Source organism: Drosophila montana, unplaced genomic scaffold (genome assembly GCF_035044405.1).
Source record: "Drosophila montana isolate Dmon_TW-CO22-7 unplaced genomic scaffold, ASM3504440v1 contig_3733_1, whole genome shotgun sequence".
NCBI classification, from domain to species: Eukaryota; Metazoa; Arthropoda; class Insecta; order Diptera; family Drosophilidae; genus Drosophila; species Drosophila montana.
Genome location: NW_026998620.1, coordinates 8,758,132 through 8,776,317, shown reverse-complemented (window position 1 = coordinate 8,776,317; position 18,186 = coordinate 8,758,132). Strand labels below are relative to the sequence as shown.

Here is an 18,186-nt window from a genome sequence, read left to right as displayed (position 1 = left end):
TCAAAACAACTTAAAATTCGGAAATTCGCAAATATGTATATGTGTGTTGGCTCCCAACTGCTTGAGTGTAGGGGTCCTCACAGAGTTTATGTCTGATTTGACAGTGATTATCCGCTTGGTAGGGATTGCTTTTGCCAAACCCCTCTTAGCAATGGTTCACATTGACTACATATCGATGGCGACCCCATCGACATCGTTGCCGCTGGGGATTTTTCTTGGAATTTTCTGCTGAATATGTGGGTATTTTTTTCTTTTTTGTGCTGCTCTCTTTTGTGACGTTGTCTTGACAAAATGTATTTCCAATCAGTGCGGATGTGATGTGGAGCACTCAAAAAAAAACAAGGCTCAGCTCTTCTTGTGATTTGCATTGTGCTCCACACAAAAATGGCTTTTGAAATGTGATAGGGGGTAGGCAAGAGCATAACTTTCAAGTTTCAGAATGAAGGTCGCGTGGAATAATTGATTTACAGCCTGTTTATTAACTCACCGTAAACATTTAGCCGTGCGGAGTGCTCAACGTTGCCCATGGTATTGCTAGCCACACACCTGTACAGGCCGCCATCGTCGGGACGCACATGTGAGATATTTAAATGGCTTATCACATCGCCAGACATGTCGACAAATTGGCCAATTGCAAAGCGATGATGCAGAGACACATCCATAATGGGCTGCGAGTCCAGAAGCCATGCAAACTGCAACGAGAAGCGCAGCAGATAATCAATAAGGAGCTGCCTGGATATGGCCAGTACATAATTTGTGCGCTTAATCAGACATTTGTGTCTGTGTCTGTGTGTGTGTGAATGTATATGTGTGACGTCATAACAATGCATAATAATAGCCATAAAACATTGAAACTTACTTGCGGCGGTGGTGAGCCGCTGGCGGAGCACTTAAGCGATATTAATGGCCCCGGACGCACATTCTGCTCAATGAACGTGTAAATCAATTCGGGCACAGTGTCTGCAAAAAGGCAAAAGTAGCACGTCTGATAAATGCCAAACCCTGTCTCATAAACTATGCATGAGTGGGTAGAAGAGCTGTACCCATGTCAACTTACCGCCCAGCTTCAGTTCGGCCATGGCCTGCGCACTGGCGCGATGATTCTCCACGAGACATTGATAGACACCGCGGTCGCGTCGTCCCACATTCAACACTAGCAGCGAGCTCTTCGATAGGAAGCGTATGCTGGCAAAAACCAAAAAAAGAAGAGAGTTTACGAAAATCAGTCAGAACAAGTAATAATGCTCTGGTCGGGAGTGCACGACTAGCAGATACTCTGAACCCAGCGCATGTCTGCCATTACAAACATTCTAGCTTCCATTTATACATACGTACACAGAAGCATACACACATATACAAAAATGAATTGCTCGGAAACGAGACAATTTATCGATGATTGCAGCTCCAAGCTGGTGCTGCGCCGGCACTAGGAGGAGCTACGTTTAAGATTTGAAGTCTGTACCTCTTGTGGTTCCCGAGATCGACTCGTTAATACAGACGGACGGACATGGCTAAATCGACTTGGCTGTTGATACTGATCAGGAAAATATATACTTTCTGCAGTCGCTACTGCCTCCATTTGCCTGTTACATACAGTTGCCCAGACCCGATATACCTTTTTTAACCATTTTCAATGGGGTAAGGGTATACAAAAACGAGCGAAAAAGAAGAAGAAATACCTATTTAAACTTTGGCTGGCAAAAAACCTGAGCTTCAAAACTGGCAACGTTGCATGAAAAAAGCACGAGCATACAATATGCCATAATCTCACGCCATTTTGTAAGCTAAAAGTGTAAGCTGTGTGTTTCTGTGTGTGTGTGTGTGTGGTTGAATTTGTTTTCTTTGTGCGCACTGGCCTTTTGTTCGCTCAGGCGAAATTTGTTATTTATTTTATTAGCATAAGCATAAAAATTTCTGCTTGATTTGTTATGCTGATTTGCTTGAGCTGAGCTCGGTTCACCCTTCCTATCTCGGTCTCGCTCTGCTTGACCGCTTCTTCTTTGGTGTATATCCTTGGGCAACAGCTGGTCAGTTCGCCCACACACACACACATACACACACAGACATACACACAGCAGAACAAAGACACATATACCCGAATGATGTTTGTTTTTACAGGCTATTTGTACTCGGGGCTGTTTGCCAGCTCAAATGTATATACCTATACACACATATATATATATAGTCGTATATATATTGTATGCTGATGTGCTGGAGTATTCAAGTTTGCATTTTGCTTGGCCAAGCTGCGTATTATGCTGATTTCACGTAATTTGCATTAAATTATCAAGATGTGTTCAACCCATTCAAGTGGGTGTGTATGTGCATAACGCCCAGTCGCAAGCCGCTTGGCAGGCTGCCAGTTCTAAGATTAACATAATTTATGTTCTGTACACACACATATGTATGTGCCAAAAGCGTGTGTGTATATGCTTGCATTACTGGTCTTCCATTTAATTTTAATTAGTTGTACTAATGAATGATAACAATTACATTCTACTGCCTGGCTCTTGTTTTGTTTGCCAGAGAATTTATTCCAGTGTTGCCTTATCGATAACTACTAGAATATCCAGGCTAAAACAGAGCTTAGTTTTATTTTTATCAATCAACCGACAATTTATTGAAATTCACGAATATTCATTGCAATCAATCAGCATATTTGATCATTGACCTCAACACGCATCAGTTACTGGAAAAATATGGAAAATAGTAGTGCAAGACTTTTTAACAATCAGCAAATAGCTGCCAGCAGAAAGGAGCTTGCAAAAAATGGATCAAAAGGAAGAACGACACACCGAAGATTAAATACCCTTGCTGACATAGGAATTGTTCCTATGGGAGCCATCAAATATAATAGTTTGATTTGCCTGCAAATTCTCGCAATTGCTAAGTTTGCCAAGATTTTTTATACAAAAACTCCTTCTGCCTATAGAGGCTACCAAATTTTAAGGTAAGACTCGAAAGTAAAAAATTTGCTTAAAATTTATTGAAAATTAGAAAGTTGTGATGATCATCAATATATATACTTTATGTGTCGGATATGTCTTTTTCTATGCGTTGCATATTTCGTGAAGAGCTTATAATACCTTTGACAGGGTACAAAAAAACTGAAAATACGCCGTATGAAAAAAATGCCGAACAATAGCGTAAAATGAAATTGTTGCTGGCAACAAATGAAATTCTGCCCCACCGACCCGCTGTTCTTGCATCGCTCATCAATAATAATACACAGCGATAAAACATTTTTGGCTAGGAGCAGCCCTAACAACGTTGCTGCAATAACAACAGCGTATAATCTACGGCTTTTTCCAAATCAATTTTTTGTTGTTTCTCTTCATTTTTTACAAGCAAAAATGTTTTCAACTGCTAAAAAAAATAAAAGAGATACAATTCGAAATGGCCCACGCTGGTTCCTGGCTACACACAATGTTGCATGTTGCAGTTGCCGTTGCCGTTGCTGTTGCATGTTGCTGTTGTTGCCCCCTGTTACATGCTGCTAGTATACTTACTTATCCCGACCGGTGCTGAGTGCATTATTCGCTTGCAGCGGTTTGCCATTGTGCAGCCAGTCGATGGCATCGATCGCTGAGCCAGTTGTCGTGCAGTTGAAAATTGCCGTTCCGCCCGAATTGACAATTTGTACTTGTGGCAGTATATGCACAGATACGAACGTATTTACACTGAGGCGAATTTCGATGCGCTGCTCCCCAAACTGATTCGATGCCTGGCAAATCTGCAAAAAAAAGTGTAAGTGGGGTTGCCACATAAGCCAGTCAAAATCAATCAACTCTGTCATATATATCACAAAAATACATGGCGCAATATACGAGTAGTGCATGTACGTATATATACGGGACAGACTGTGCATTTAATACAATATTCCACTGGCAGACTGTCGAACTGCTTGACTTTAGCCATTTGATTGACTGACTAACTGACAGTCAGCGCCTGTCAGTGGGTTTGAGGTTACTGTGTGTGTGTGCGAGTGTGTGTGTGTCGGTGTGTGTGCCTGCTACAACTAATACTTACCCATTTGCCCGCGTCCCTTTCGTCAGCATTTTTGATGAGCAACAATGTGCGCGAGAGTATCACGCGCTGCGACGATGGTATGGGATAAAGCGCCGCCGAGTCAGAGACGCGATACCAGCTGCATATAAATATAAATGTTAATACAAATCTGTTAGTTATTAAATAAAATAGGTAAATAGGTGCCCCACTTTGGAAAATAATTTCTTGATTAACTTTCCCAATTTAAATTGAATGAAGTTGATGTTTTCCAAACATCAGGATTTGAATAAAAAGTATTTTCTTTTGTACCCAAGTGATGTAAGCTTTATCTGTTCGGTCTTCATAGAAAACTCTTGTTTTTTTTACTTTTTAAGAGAGTTTACGTTTTAGGGATTGAAAAACACACATTTAAATGCATTACAGATTTTAATAAAGTTGATGTGTTTCAAACATCAGGATATTACATAAAAAGTGATTTCTTTTTAACTCAAGTGATATAAGCTTTACCTGTTCGGTCTTTATAGAAAAATCTTGCCTTTAGATCTTAAAGTCTTTAAGAATATCGATGAGCTATCGTAGAAAAAGGCATGGCTCATTGAATCAACTGTGCACTGAGATTAAGAATGTACACACATATCTAGTCTTTTGACTCTTTAAGAGTGTTTACCTTCTAGGGATTTTAAACACACCCTTAAATGCATTAAAGATTTTATAAATAAATTATTATTATTTATAATTCCCTGTGTGGGGCGATAACAAACGTAGTATAGCGGTACATTTATACAGCTTATTTATAAACAGTTATAAAATAACCTATGGCAAGAGTAAATATTAAAGACATTTAACATACTTGGCTGAGCGCGCACGCACACACACACACACACACACACACAGAACACACATATACAAACTGCTGATGAAATCAATAAGAAGCGCTCAGCTTGTAAGCCATAAACCGATTTTACTCATTGGCCATGCCAGGCACGTAGGCAACTCGGACTAAACTTTAGCTAAAAACAAAATTATCGCATTTTTCTTGCATTTTTCTCGCATTTATAGTAATCATAATGTGCCCGAGGGCGCCCATAGAAGGGCATACAGAGAATGGTAGGGCAGCATTTACTGAAAATATGCTGTATAAATCTCGCGCCCTTGCGTTGTCTGGCACTTGCCAGCTCTGTGGTTTGCTATTTGAAAATATTTCTGGCATTTCACGTTGCGAGCAGTCGGAGAGCGCTTTTTGCATGTTTGTCTGGAGCTTGTTTGGATATTCCTTGGCGCTTGGGTGTGCCTCCTTGCCCTTGCCCAAGCGCCGGGGCAACTTGGTTGTGCAAAGACTCACACAGATTCTCTCTCTCTCTCTCTCTCTCTCTCTCTCTCTCTCTCTCTCTCTTTCTGAGGCACACATCAAGTGCTTATGACTGCATGAAATTTTAATAAGCCTGACTAAGTGAAAGAGACTGCTAAATTTCGCCAATGCCACAGTCGCATTGGGCTGTCAATTAACCAGGACTTTTATGCTGCTAATTAGCTGACAATGCCTGCTGTTATTTGATATATTTTATCGACCGACTTTGAGGGCCCTTCTTTGTTTGTTGTTTGGCGTTTGTTGTTTACCAAAATTGGTTTTTATTGTTAAGGCAGCGAAGTGTTGACTTTTGTAAGTCGATACATTGAGTACTGAATAAACAAGATGATGAAGTACATGTCGAGTAACTTGGCATGCAGCCAGTTCCTTTATTAGTTTGTTTTTGTCAACAAAGTTAAGACCCCATTAACACATGGCTAATGTTGGGCTATCAAAAAGCTTTCTACGTTTTGCTAGCCAAAGCCTAATATAAAATCCACGTAATTAGCACTAACAAAGCAGCCTCTAATATGCAATAAAACCTGGGCCCATGGCAGACATTCAAATGCACTTAAGTGTTGTCTATAAATGATGGCAAGCCCAATGGCATACCAGGGCTTGCTCTGCCCCTGTGTATACCAATGTGCGTGCTGTTATTTTATTGCCACAGATAGAAGTTGGCAACTGCACAGATAGCCCAATAGGATGGGCAACCGGCCGCAGAAATTAGAAGGAGGATTTGGTTGAAGTACTCACGTGAATATGGGAAATGGATTGCCCTGTATGTTGCAAGGCAAATGCACATCGTTGCCACGTTCAACCTGAATTTCCATTACTGGTTTTTGGCTAGTGCTTGGCGCCAGGTTCTTGCTTAGCTCTGTAACGAACGTTAATTCCGCTTTGTATTAGTAATCGAATAGTTGGACCAATCCGAATGCTTTTCATCTTACCTTTCACCTGCAGTACGACCGCATCGCTGCGCTGCCGATCTCCATTAAGTGTGTTGGTAACCAAGCAGCTAAACTTCACCAGGCCATCCTCGGCACGCACTGAGCGTACATACAGTTCACCAGAGGCAGCCAGGACCACATAGCGACCGGCTGCAGTGAAGCCAATGGCAGGGAGTCGTAATTAAAAAAATGCATAAAACAATAGCAGCAACAAAGTGCCAAAAACAAAAGAACTAACCAACTGACAAAAAAATGCATAGTAAAATCAAGTTTCTCGCTGCGTATTCGTAACATTTATCAATAAATGTCAACGCTAACAGCAATACAGAGCAGAAACTGTGCATCCCTCAGGACATGCTGTACAGCAACAAAAACCAACAACAAAAAAGCACAACTACAATGCGAGTATGTGCACATAAATTTCAGCAGCAGATAAACACCCACACAGACACACATCGGTGTAAATGCGCGCACGCGTGTGTGTGTGTAAAAATGTGGCAACACTCACCAACATCCGACAGTTCCGGCAGCAGTATCTCCTCGCCTCGATGCCAACTGGCCACGCGCACATAAGGCCGCACATATTCCGGTATAGCGCACTTAATCAACGCCGAATTTCCCAAATAGACTTCTGTGTTTTCCACGTGCACATGAAACTGACGACGCACCACTACAAAAAAGGGGAAGCAGAGCAATAACACCGGCCGAATCAGAAGCAAAAAGAGATACAGATGAAATACAGAGAAATTGCCGAAAATCAACAATCCTTGCGTGCCTATTGGGCCAAAACTGCTCTTCGACTGAAAGCATACAACGCTTTGGGGCAGGCCGTTGGGACCTGGGGAATACTATTGCAGCAAGCGATGGGTGGGGCATTGGCGGTTGGGGGCGCACAACATGCGGGACAATAAACGCAACGCATTGCAAAAATGGCAGCAGTTTAAATGAATGAAATTGCTTGAAATTACATGCGAAACGGAAGTGAAGAGCATACAAAAAGAAAAATGAGTACAGAAAACGAAACGAAATATTAAAAAACAAACAGAGCCACGCGACAATATATGAGTCGTAAAAAAATATCAAAAATGATACACATGAAAAATTCGAAGCGTAAATATTGAATGAGATTTTAAGCGACTATCATGCATCGTTGGTTTTCCAGTTCAGATCGGGTCGCATCGTTTCAAGTTGGGACTGCGGATTGTGTAACTATACAAATTTAATCAACATAGACGATAACTGAACGTATTCGGGGCTAAGTTTTTTGAATTAGTTATCTAAACAAATAGATGTTGCTTTGATTTTCATTTTAAACGATATTTGTAAAGAAACTGCCGAGTGAATTGAGAGTAGTTTACAATATGCTATGCAGGCGAACTGCGCGAACAAGGAAACAAAAAAGAATGGCTTTCTACGGTATGCTGAAAGCAATATTTTTTTGTTAATACGAATTCCTCGTATCGAAGCCATATAAAACATAGTCCAAATTCATAGGCTTTGGTAGGGAGAATATAATATATAGAATATTTCAATTTTGTTACAGATCTTTTCAGAAACAGAAAACATTTTCATACAAGAACTTAAATGTTGAACGATCCTTTCAAAATGATAATGTGGCCCATTTCAAATATTTTGCCTGCATCAGAAAAAGGAATACATGCAAAGTTTTAAGACGATATATATAAAATTAAGAGACTAGTTTGCAACGTTACAAAAAAGGAAGGGCCGGATAGACACACATAGCTATGTCGACTTGGTCGTTTATATTGATCAGGAGTATGTGTATTGGCTGCATTGCTTCAAACACGCATCCTCCTAAGCATAACATATTTAACGAAAGTGAATGATAATAAAAACGTAATTATTATATTTTCAACACAATTAACAAACAAACTTATTCACAGATTTTTAATATAAATAAATATATATAAACTATACAACAATTATAATCAAATATATATTTAAAGTTCATAATTTTAATTTTCTAAGTGGCGGGTTTAAATAATTAATACTCCTAAATGTACGGCTGTCAGTCTGTAGAAAAGGATACGCGTAATCTTGACAGAGCATCTACATTAATTTACTAGCGCGTGCCTTGGGAAAAGCAGCATTTGGGCATGTGATAGGATATGCGCAGGATATTAAAGTGATATGTGCGAAAATCAAAAACTAACTCACAGATGACATCTCAGACAAGAAGACAGCCAAAAGTGAGGTGCAACAAAATCATGATAACTACATATAGAAACAAAAAGCTTGCTAGCAAACGCCAGGATAAAGCTGCAGGAGCAGCCGCCGTACGTGCGCAGCCTGCAAATATGCATTACACCCATGGCCAATGGAATCGCGTGTGTGTGTGTGTGTGTGTGTGTAAGTGTCGCAATGTGTGTAGATATTTGTATTTGCGGCTTGTTGTGCATGCTAATGGAGCCGCCATGCACTCCATAGCTGTAGCGTCAGCTACTTTAGTCTACTTTCCGCTTACCTGCTTGCACCTGTACATTGCGACTCAATATTGTGCCGGCCTCATTGCTGGCTCGACAACGGTAGGTGGCCTCGTGCACATCCGTGCGATAATATTGCGCCAAAAACGGTGGGAAGTGCAATGTGCCATTGCCAGATATTTTTCTGCAATACAAAAAGGAAAATAAACTAAGCGGAGCACACACACAAAGAACATAAGCAGAATGCAATATTTTAGTACGCAAAGTCTTGGGGCTTTCGTCGTTATTTATTTATATACATTGAGAGCGTAACACAAAAATTTGTTGTACAAAGCACCCGAAATGGCAGCCACTTTGCCGGCGAACATTTTTATATTGCAACTATAGGCGAACATTTGCATAAAAATGCAATAAACCTAAGGATTCTCTTATGCACTGAACGAATGGGCTAAGCAGCTGGCAAATGCATTTGCACGACAGCTACTAACAATGGGACTTAAGAGCAGCCATCGCAGCTCTATAAAGGAGAGTGTTCTCACTAGAGAGGACACAGAGGAAAATGCACATAAAATATGTAATCTAACACAGGGATTATTGGGAACTGTATGGAGCGCAGACAACACATTTCAATGATTAATCAGCATTTGGTCGCACAATGGTTTTATTATGGTTATCATTACTATTATTTGCTTATATATTATTTTTAGTTTTTAATATTTTTTATTGTTATTTAAAATATAATATTTGAATTGTTATTATTTGTGAATTCTACAACTCATTAGAGATTTGCTGTAATGTATTGTGTAATTGAATTCAACCCTCAGGATATGTTACTTTTTGAATTACCCTTGGATTACAACACATAATACCAAATAGCTATCCCTTCCGTATTTAAAAAGTCTAGCTCGTAACTCAAAAGCCGTCGTTTAATTTGATTGTCTCAGTGGCTTAAATGTCCATCACAAGCAATCAACATTCCATCACATAACTTATGCGGTGCGCAACGAATGCAAACAGCGGACTGTGATCCACCGCATTCCATTCAAAGCACAAAGGATAGCATTCCCATTCAATGGTCGCTAATAATCTCTGGGAAGCCAACTAACAAGCAACAGCGCGACTAAGCTATGGGGAGGACAACAACCATAGACCGGCAAAAAACATCAAAAAACTTCATCAAGCGGAGTTTTCAAAAATGTTTAAGTGCTGGCAATTTGTTTACGTCTATTGCGTTTGCATGTACCCAAAAAAAAAACGGGGAAAAAGGGGAAAAATAAAAAACTAAAAAACCCCCACACTTTGTGGGTCGGCGAGATAAGTACACATCCCGTATACTTGTACCCGAATACGTCACTTGAACTCAACTATGCTCTTTAGCAGCTTAAATAAAATTTGTTTCATTTCCATGCAGCTAGCTCTGTGGCGTCCAGAACTCATTTTGGGAGCGAAAACTGCCAGTCAACCACAGGCACACACACACACACACACACACACACACACAGACAACCCCGCAGATACACAGTCATTCACAGCGAATGTTACGTGAATTGCCTGGCTTATATGCACATATGTATCTCTATAAACATACATGTATGTGTACGTCTATTCGGCCCGCATGATCACGTACTTTGAATGACATTTCATTTTGAAAAACATAAAATTTCTTTTAGTACATTTTTACCGAACTATACTACTGTGTTGTTGTGTTTATTTTCTGCATATTTTAATTTGACAAATTCACAAATTTATTTTATTCGTAAATCAGCGGACCACAGAACTTAATCACAACAGACTTACTAAATGGGCTAATGCAGCAGGATTGCACTTCGAATATTCGAGCTACTTAGAGGTGAGCGTGTGGCATCTTTCGTGACACGCAAAAATTAACTACAAATTCTTCGTTATTTCTTGAACCCAATTTGCTTTTATTTTTAAGAAAACTTGAATTTGACATTTTGTCACACTATGCGTTTATGTCACTTAAGAATTAAAACAATTTGGTTCTCTTTTTTACGAATAATTGTAATCTATGAGTCTTTATCACAGATATAAGATGATTGATATTGATTGATTGATATAATATAAATTTTTAAATTAAATGCCTTGCATAGTCCAATTCGATATCTTAAAAAGTAATATTTTGATTTCGTGTACAGTTTCGTGTCCTACACGTCCCATCTCTACTCTGTAACGGACCAGCACAAAATTGTGTGCATTTATTTACCATCGCAACGCAATGCCACATTTTAATTTAACATTTAAGCTTTCATAGTGCACACAACGACGACAACAACAATAACAACAACATCAGCTAGAGCCTGACAACATTTTAATATTTTAAATATTAACAAAGCGCCGACAGAAGGGAGACGGTGGGGTGTGAGTAGAAAGTCAGACTCAACTCGTACGTCTGGTTGCATGACATTAACATACAAGCGCATTCCAAGCAATGCGAGTCTGCAGACCTTGTTGTTGTTGCAGATGTTGCTATTGTTGCTGTTGCTGTTGATGCTGTGTGGCAGCCACGCATTACTTTTGTGTATAATTTCTTTGCTCCTTTCAAGCCGTTCCATTAAGAATGCACTTATTGTTTGGCAGATATAGAAGAGCTCGTTCTTTTGCATATATTCTGTGGCCTTTCATTTGTGGCCACCGAGAATGGCCTGCCACTGACAACATTGATTTTGACAGGGCTCTTGAGAATGGTAGCATACTTTCGGGCACCTTTTAGACTGATAAGCTGCAGGGCTTAAAAAGTTTGCAACTCGCTAGCATGTTAATTGAATACAAGGCCGAAAACACCTTTCATATGCCCACAGGCTGAAGCCGCAACAATGTGACTGCTGCAACCGCAGCTGAGAAGCCCGACGGAGCAAGAGAGCACACGTACTTAATATTACTCATACGCATAGTTGTCGAAACCGCAAAACTCACCTCAGCCCAGGTACCTGAGTTGCCAGAGTGCCATCGCGCATCACCCAGGACACCACCGGCGGTGGATTCCCATGTGCCGTACAACTAACCTGTGCGCCCGTATCGTTGCCAAACAGCAGGCGCGGCGAGGGCTCCAGCAGGAACGTGGGCACGCGTAATCCGCTTGTGGCCTGTGAAGGCATTACCAGCCAAGCGGCAGCCGCCAGCAGCGGCAGCAGCAGCCGTAGCAGAGCATTCTCGGCAATAGTAGCTGACAAAAAGAAACAGAAAGGTAAAACAGGATAATTATCATCATTATGTAATTATGCAAATGCATTTGTGTATGTGAATTGTTTTAAGCTTAAAGCTGGTTAGTTGCAATAGTAGCTGCTGCCAGTTGTTGGTTGCCCTCCACTTGTGCGAGTCGTATAAAATGCAGCTAATTTGGATTCGGTTTCAGCGCACGGCTCTCATTTAGGCAGCACTTGAGCTAGGCACTCAAGGGGGCCCAACCAGGCAGCCAGGCAGACAGGCAGACTGGCAGAACGGCAACGCAGACGAAACACTTTATACTGCAGGCACTTGTGCATATGTGTGTGTTTGCGGCAGTGTGTGCGTGTGCCATTTTACTTTTTGATATATTTATGGCTGCTCGTGTACGTCTGTAGTTTGTTTACCCGGCTCAAAACTCGCTTAACTGTTACACAAATGCAGTTTAACTTGTTGGCAACAACGATGACGGCAACTACTTGCAATAACCACAACAAATGCAACAACTACAACAACTGCGGCAGCATCAACAGACGACTGCAATTAGTTACCCACCTTTTCCTCTATTTCGAAGCACTAATAAACCCATCGCGTTGCATACAGGTTATATTTGTGTGTGGGTGTGCGTATGTTTTGCTTGCTTTATGCTCTCTGCTATTATTAAATTAAATTTAGTTTACTTTTGTTGCAGCTTCTCTTTTTTTCCACTAGTTGTTTGCAATGCTTATTTTGTCTGTTTTTTGCACAAAAGTTTTCACTATTTTTATTGTTTCCTTTTTGTTTGTCTTGCTTCCCGCTGACGTCGTCGCCTTCCACCTGCGGATGAGAAAACAAAAATCACAAGTTTAATTTTCTCTTTATAAATTGGTATTTTTCTGTTTTTAAATGAACTGTTCTTAAAATAAATAGACTAGACAAGCCTATTTTAATTAAAGCGAATTTGAATTTCAAATAATTACATCTTTCATCCATTTAAAAAAGATATTGATACCTAATTTATGCTGGGTTTTGTTTTAAGTTTAAATTTAACACTAAGATCGTAGTTAACTACATTATAAATGTAAATTAATAATTCAACAACTTTATACTTCTAATAATAACATATATTAAAAAAATGAGAAGCAGTACATGTTGAACATCAACTACTTTTAAAAGAAAAGAAGAATGAAAATAAAGTTGTATGTTGTTTATGCTTTTGAAAAGAGGAAATTATGCTTCAAAGACTTGACAAGATTAATATTATTATAAATATTTATATTTGTTAGCCTATTATTTAAGTCAACATTAATAGCTGAAGATTTTTTCATGGCAGGCCTATGTGTACATATATACTGCATCTCTGCAGCTCATGTCAAGTTCAACGCTGAGCCAGAGCCATAACAACTGAGTAAACAACAAACAGCATTTTCTATGCTCCGCAGAGAGTGCTGTGCATATAAACATGGCTAGGCGGACGCTGGTGCACAGACCGCACTGATGTGTGGCATCAAGTCTGATGCCACCGCTCCGCACTGGGATCCCAGATCAGTCATACAAGCAGCAATAATAACAACAACAACAAGCAACAACAACAACAACAAGCAACAGCAACAACTCAGTTTGCATTGCTCTACAGCTTTGCCGCGTACTTTGTAAATACACTTAACGAGTATTTATGAGCGAGCATACGAAATGAATGACTTCTGGCATCATTAAATTTTATTCGCAATGGCCACGCCCACACGGCAGACGAGCATAACTACAATGAAGAAAATATGTACAATTTTTTGAGGTCGAGGAGTTGCTTTTGCGCGTGAGTACGAGACTCTGGAACTTAACACTGAACGTTCGTCTATTCAGGCAAAAAGTTCAACAGCCCAGAAAAAGCGAAATTCACCGAATGCCTATTATGATGTATGATTGCCACGCCCACTGCTTAGGCAGGCACTTTGCGCCTTAGCAGCGACTAAACAAACATCATCATGACACCCATTAGAAGAATCAACGGCACGCCAATGACAAGGAGTAGCATGGGTAGAGCAAGGGTCACACTCGAGTCCTTTCATGTTTGCAACTTGACACCTTTTCAGCGGGGCCAGCACCGGATGCGAATCCTGGTCTCTGCTCCATGTGCTAGTCTGACGCGCTTCTTCTTCTGTTTGCATTTAATTGAGAATTTAAAATGATTTGTTTATTTTTTATCTGCTGCGTCTTTTGTTGAAAAATTTGCTGCGAGCGTTTTGGTTCTTTGCTCAGCACTTGGTCGGTGTCGCCGTCACACAAAAAAGTGAGTGTGCAGACCTACCCCCGACACTGCCACTGCCCCTCGCATGTGTGTGCGTGTGGATTTGCTTGCCTTTCATTTTTAATGAGTTTTTATTTTCCACACTTTTGTATGCCGCTCTTTGCCCCGTCTAACTGTCTGGCTGCCTTCGTTGGCGGCGGGAGGAGAGAGGCGAGAGGCGTTTGGTGACACCCTTCAGCCTTCAGGATACATGCCGTATCCTTTGCGCTCACAAGCGTTTACTTTTCCTTGTGTTTTGTGTGTCATAACTGTTAACTGTCAGCAAATTTGACGCTAAATGTGTTGCGGCGCTTTAAATACTTATATCGCACTGGCTTACTATGTGGTTGCCTTAATGTCACTGTATCTGTGTATCTGTGTGCGTGTGTGTGTTGGTGTATTGAGCGTATGTCTTTGTAATGTGTGTGTCGGTCTATAACAACTGTTTATCTGTTGGCAGTTTGTTCTGATAATCTGTTGCTCGCTTTGTGTCATTGAAAGGCCAGCAGCTCATGATCCTTTGGAGTAGCAGAACGCCTGAAGCCAACAATTCTGAAATGTGCTAAATGCTTTTCTAACCACAGCTTTCACTCGCAATAAAGGACAATGCTCGCAGCAGCTCGAATGCTTTGACATTTGTTACAATGCGGTTGACAAGAGCTCAATAAACGATTTGAGTAATGTTCATGTAAGCGAAAACTGGACTCAATAAATTGGTTTTAAGCCTTGAGATACCCTGGCATCACTGAAATATGTTAAGTTTTCATAGAATACAATAAACAATTGAAATGCTTTGACATGTGTTACAATGTGCTTGACAAGATCTAAAAAAAACGACGCCAGTTTTGTTTCGGTACGCAAAACCTGGGCCTAATCACAGAAATACAGCATCACACAAAATAAAATGAACAAATGTTTTTAAATATTTTTATATGTTCTTTATACCTACTCGGTGTCTATAGAGTATTAAGAAGTTCTGAAAATTCCTTATTCAAATTATAGACAAATAGTTAATATTCAAGTCTACCTCTAATTTAAACAGGTATTTTAGTTTATTTATCATACCTTAATCATAGCCACATCTTCAATACAATGCTTACAATAAGCAAAATCTTAAATGAATTCAACAATAGTTAACTGCTCGTTCGTTGTACAAAATTCAATTTTAACTTCTAATTAATTCCGTTCAGTTGCCAATATGAAATACTATTTCCTAAATGGCCCAATCATCGATTCATTGTGAAATGCAGTTTAATTATTCCACTGGTATTTCAATTAACGTGTTCAAAATGACAATGAACAAAGCGTCTTACCTCTTGGGCATCTGCAACTCGGCTAGAAAGCCGCAATCAGTTTCAAATTGAAAGCACTTTTATGTTTCATTGTTCAGTGCGCCATTGTCTTCATTAAGACACCTGCTGTTGCGCGCATTGTCGACTGGAGTTATATAATTACTGCCTAAGTACGTGCCCCGCCACAAAGTAAGCAGCTCCAGTAATGTGCACGTTGTTAGCAGGGCAATCAATCTTGCACGAGAAATGGCCAAAACGCACACCCAAACACAGAAAGTAGAGGCAAGTGCCATGCAATTGCAGCTGGACTCCTTTGGCAGTGCCACCCTGCCACCTTCATTGCAGAGCAAAACGCTTCGCTTTGCATTTTGCACGCGCCTTGAACACACAAGTGTGTTTGTTTGTGCAACGTGAATGGCTTTAAGTGCAATATGCCACAACAAACAGCAACAACGGCGCCACACACAAAGCCAGCCATCCGCACTGTGCTATGTGTGCATGTGTTTCAGAAGCAGCCGAGCGCAAATGCAGCGTGGCACCCTTTGGGAATACCGGAAAAGTGGGCGTGGCTGGTACTAAACGCTTTTGCATCCGCCATTGCCACCTCGTAAGGCGTCAAGCAATAATTTTTCTTCTTTTGAGTCGAGCTGTTGAATCGTTTTAATGCTCGTCACCTGAGCTGTTTGTATTTGTACCGATACCCTTTCCCTGGGCATATCAATATTGGACTGACGTTGGCAACAGTCGGGGCGTAAAGTACATATCCATATGGGTAGATATTTATCCAAATTTTCCATAAGTTAAGTTATAGAACTATGCTATAACTAAATGAGGACACCCACAGTAAACATTTGTACACCCTTGTGGGCTATATATTCCTAATCAGTATCAATAGCTAAGTCGATATAGCTATGTCCTCAGTGGTTCGTATGTCGAAATCCGTCGTATCAGGCAATAAAATATAATATAGCTGTCACAAGAACGATCGGTTAATTTTTCCAAACATCTTAGCCAAGCTTATCATTTGAAAGTCTACCCATGCTCCTTATATATGAGCAAAATCTTATCAACATTGGATAATGATATGTTCCTAAGGGAAAAGGCGATGCTAATGTATTAATATTTAAATATTGCAGCTCTGCCTTAAAGAATCGCCACAATATCTTCCTGGCAACAATATATGCAAAGCCTTAAATATTTTAAATAAAGTTTTAATAGAATCGTCGGAGTTAATTGCATTTTTTAATGTACTTATACACATAAAGGGTATCTGTTTTTTTTGTCCATCAATAATACCCTTTTTGTTTTTTTTTATGCTTATTTTTTCTATTTTCTTGCACCTGAATGTGAATAGGAATATGTATTTTGCCTACTCTGCTGCTGTGCTTGGGGTAAAACGGATGTGTTTGCGTTTAGCGCAGGTTGACAGCTTGGCAATTTATGTGGCCGACTTCCTGGACGTGAATTTAAAGGCAACTTTAAGCGGAGCCTCGACAATTTCCTGTTTGCCCCAGCCGCTCCAAGCTCGCGCTCTTCTAATGTGAAACGTCTAAAACAATGGATCCATTTGCACACACCCACACTGGCTGAAGTGCAACTCTTTGGCGAACCCGGAGCACAATGGGTCGGGTCGAAAGTCAAAGAGCATCCGTGGCGGTCGTTGGGCGCGGTGACAACGCACTCGTAAATGGCAGCGATTTTGCACAAAAGCGGCCACTGGAACAATGACAAGAGTCGGAATCGGAATCGCAATCGGGCTCAAACCTAACGCCGGCTGCTGACTGTTGCCTGGCGTCTGACGGTTAGCGGAAATGCAGAGGCGACGAGCCACCTAATAACATTTTCCATCTCCAGCTCCAGCTACATAAGCAGCGGGCAAATATTATGCCCATCTGGCTGTGGCAGCAGCGTTTCGCGTGGTCCAACAAATGTTTGGCCACCTTTTATATTACATCAATTCAGGCGCAACGATTGTGTAAGGAAAATTGTTGCGGACCAGCCACTGTAATGGTCGCGCATATTTTTTCTAAGTTATGAAAATCTTCCATTGTTGTTGCTGCAACGCCAACCCCGCCGCGGGGATCAAGCGTTTCATGGGGTGGAGGGGGGACTGCATTGTCACATTGACTAACGCTCGACCGACGCGACTCTCGTTTCCCATTTTATCACGGCCTCCATAAGGGGGCCTCTGGCGCTTTGGAGTGCCTTTGTTTTGTTGCTGCTTCTTCCTCTTTTTATTGTTATTGTTGTTGTAGCTGTTGTTGTTGCTTTGAATAAAGCTGACTTGAGTGTATTGCTGCGACAACGCTGGCGACTGACTGTTACTGACATCGCCCGACTGTCTGACAAATAAATTTAATTGGTACTACGACCGCAAAGCCGTTTTTAAATTTTCTCATTTTTATTGGATCCGACTGCGCCGGGCAGGTGACTTATTTTGATAGCAGCTCATATATTAAAGTAAGTAAGAGTACTTACGAAGTACTTGTACTTCTTGCAAATCTGTAATAATGTGTTGAAATTTATACAAATAGTTTGTTTAAAGCTATTAACTTGACAGAAATATTTTGATGCGTAAACTTTTTATAACACGCAAAACTGAACTTTTTTATAACTTATAACTTTCTATTAACAAATTACAATCATATTTGTAAAGACATGAATATCTTAATATTGTGAAAATTTGTAGGTTTATGTT

The 18,186-nt window shown here is 40.4% G+C and overlaps 1 protein-coding gene across 4 annotated transcripts in view; it reads right to left on the bottom strand.

Moving 5' to 3' along the window:
* The window catches only part of Dscam3 (Down syndrome cell adhesion molecule 3), a 30,917-nt gene that overhangs the window by 10,476 nt on the left and 2,255 nt on the right, over nucleotides 1-18,186 (bottom strand). For all 4 annotated transcript variants that reach the window (XM_064694286.1, XM_064694284.1, XM_064694287.1 and 1 more), the window contains exons 3-13: nucleotides 12,489-12,749; nucleotides 11,685-11,934; nucleotides 8,792-8,934; nucleotides 6,815-6,976; nucleotides 6,307-6,456; nucleotides 6,113-6,233; nucleotides 4,030-4,147; nucleotides 3,510-3,733; nucleotides 1,058-1,185; nucleotides 860-960; nucleotides 488-692 (exon numbers count right to left, since the gene is read on the bottom strand). In XM_064694286.1, coding sequence (XP_064550356.1) covers nucleotides 488-692; nucleotides 860-960; nucleotides 1,058-1,185; nucleotides 3,510-3,733; nucleotides 4,030-4,147; nucleotides 6,113-6,233; nucleotides 6,307-6,456; nucleotides 6,815-6,976; nucleotides 8,792-8,934; nucleotides 11,685-11,934; nucleotides 12,489-12,522 — 1,636 coding nt within the window. In that variant the 5' untranslated portion in view covers nucleotides 12,523-12,749. The remainder of the gene's footprint in view (nucleotides 1-487; nucleotides 693-859; nucleotides 961-1,057; nucleotides 1,186-3,509; nucleotides 3,734-4,029; nucleotides 4,148-6,112; nucleotides 6,234-6,306; nucleotides 6,457-6,814; nucleotides 6,977-8,791; nucleotides 8,935-11,684; nucleotides 11,935-12,488; nucleotides 12,750-18,186) is intronic.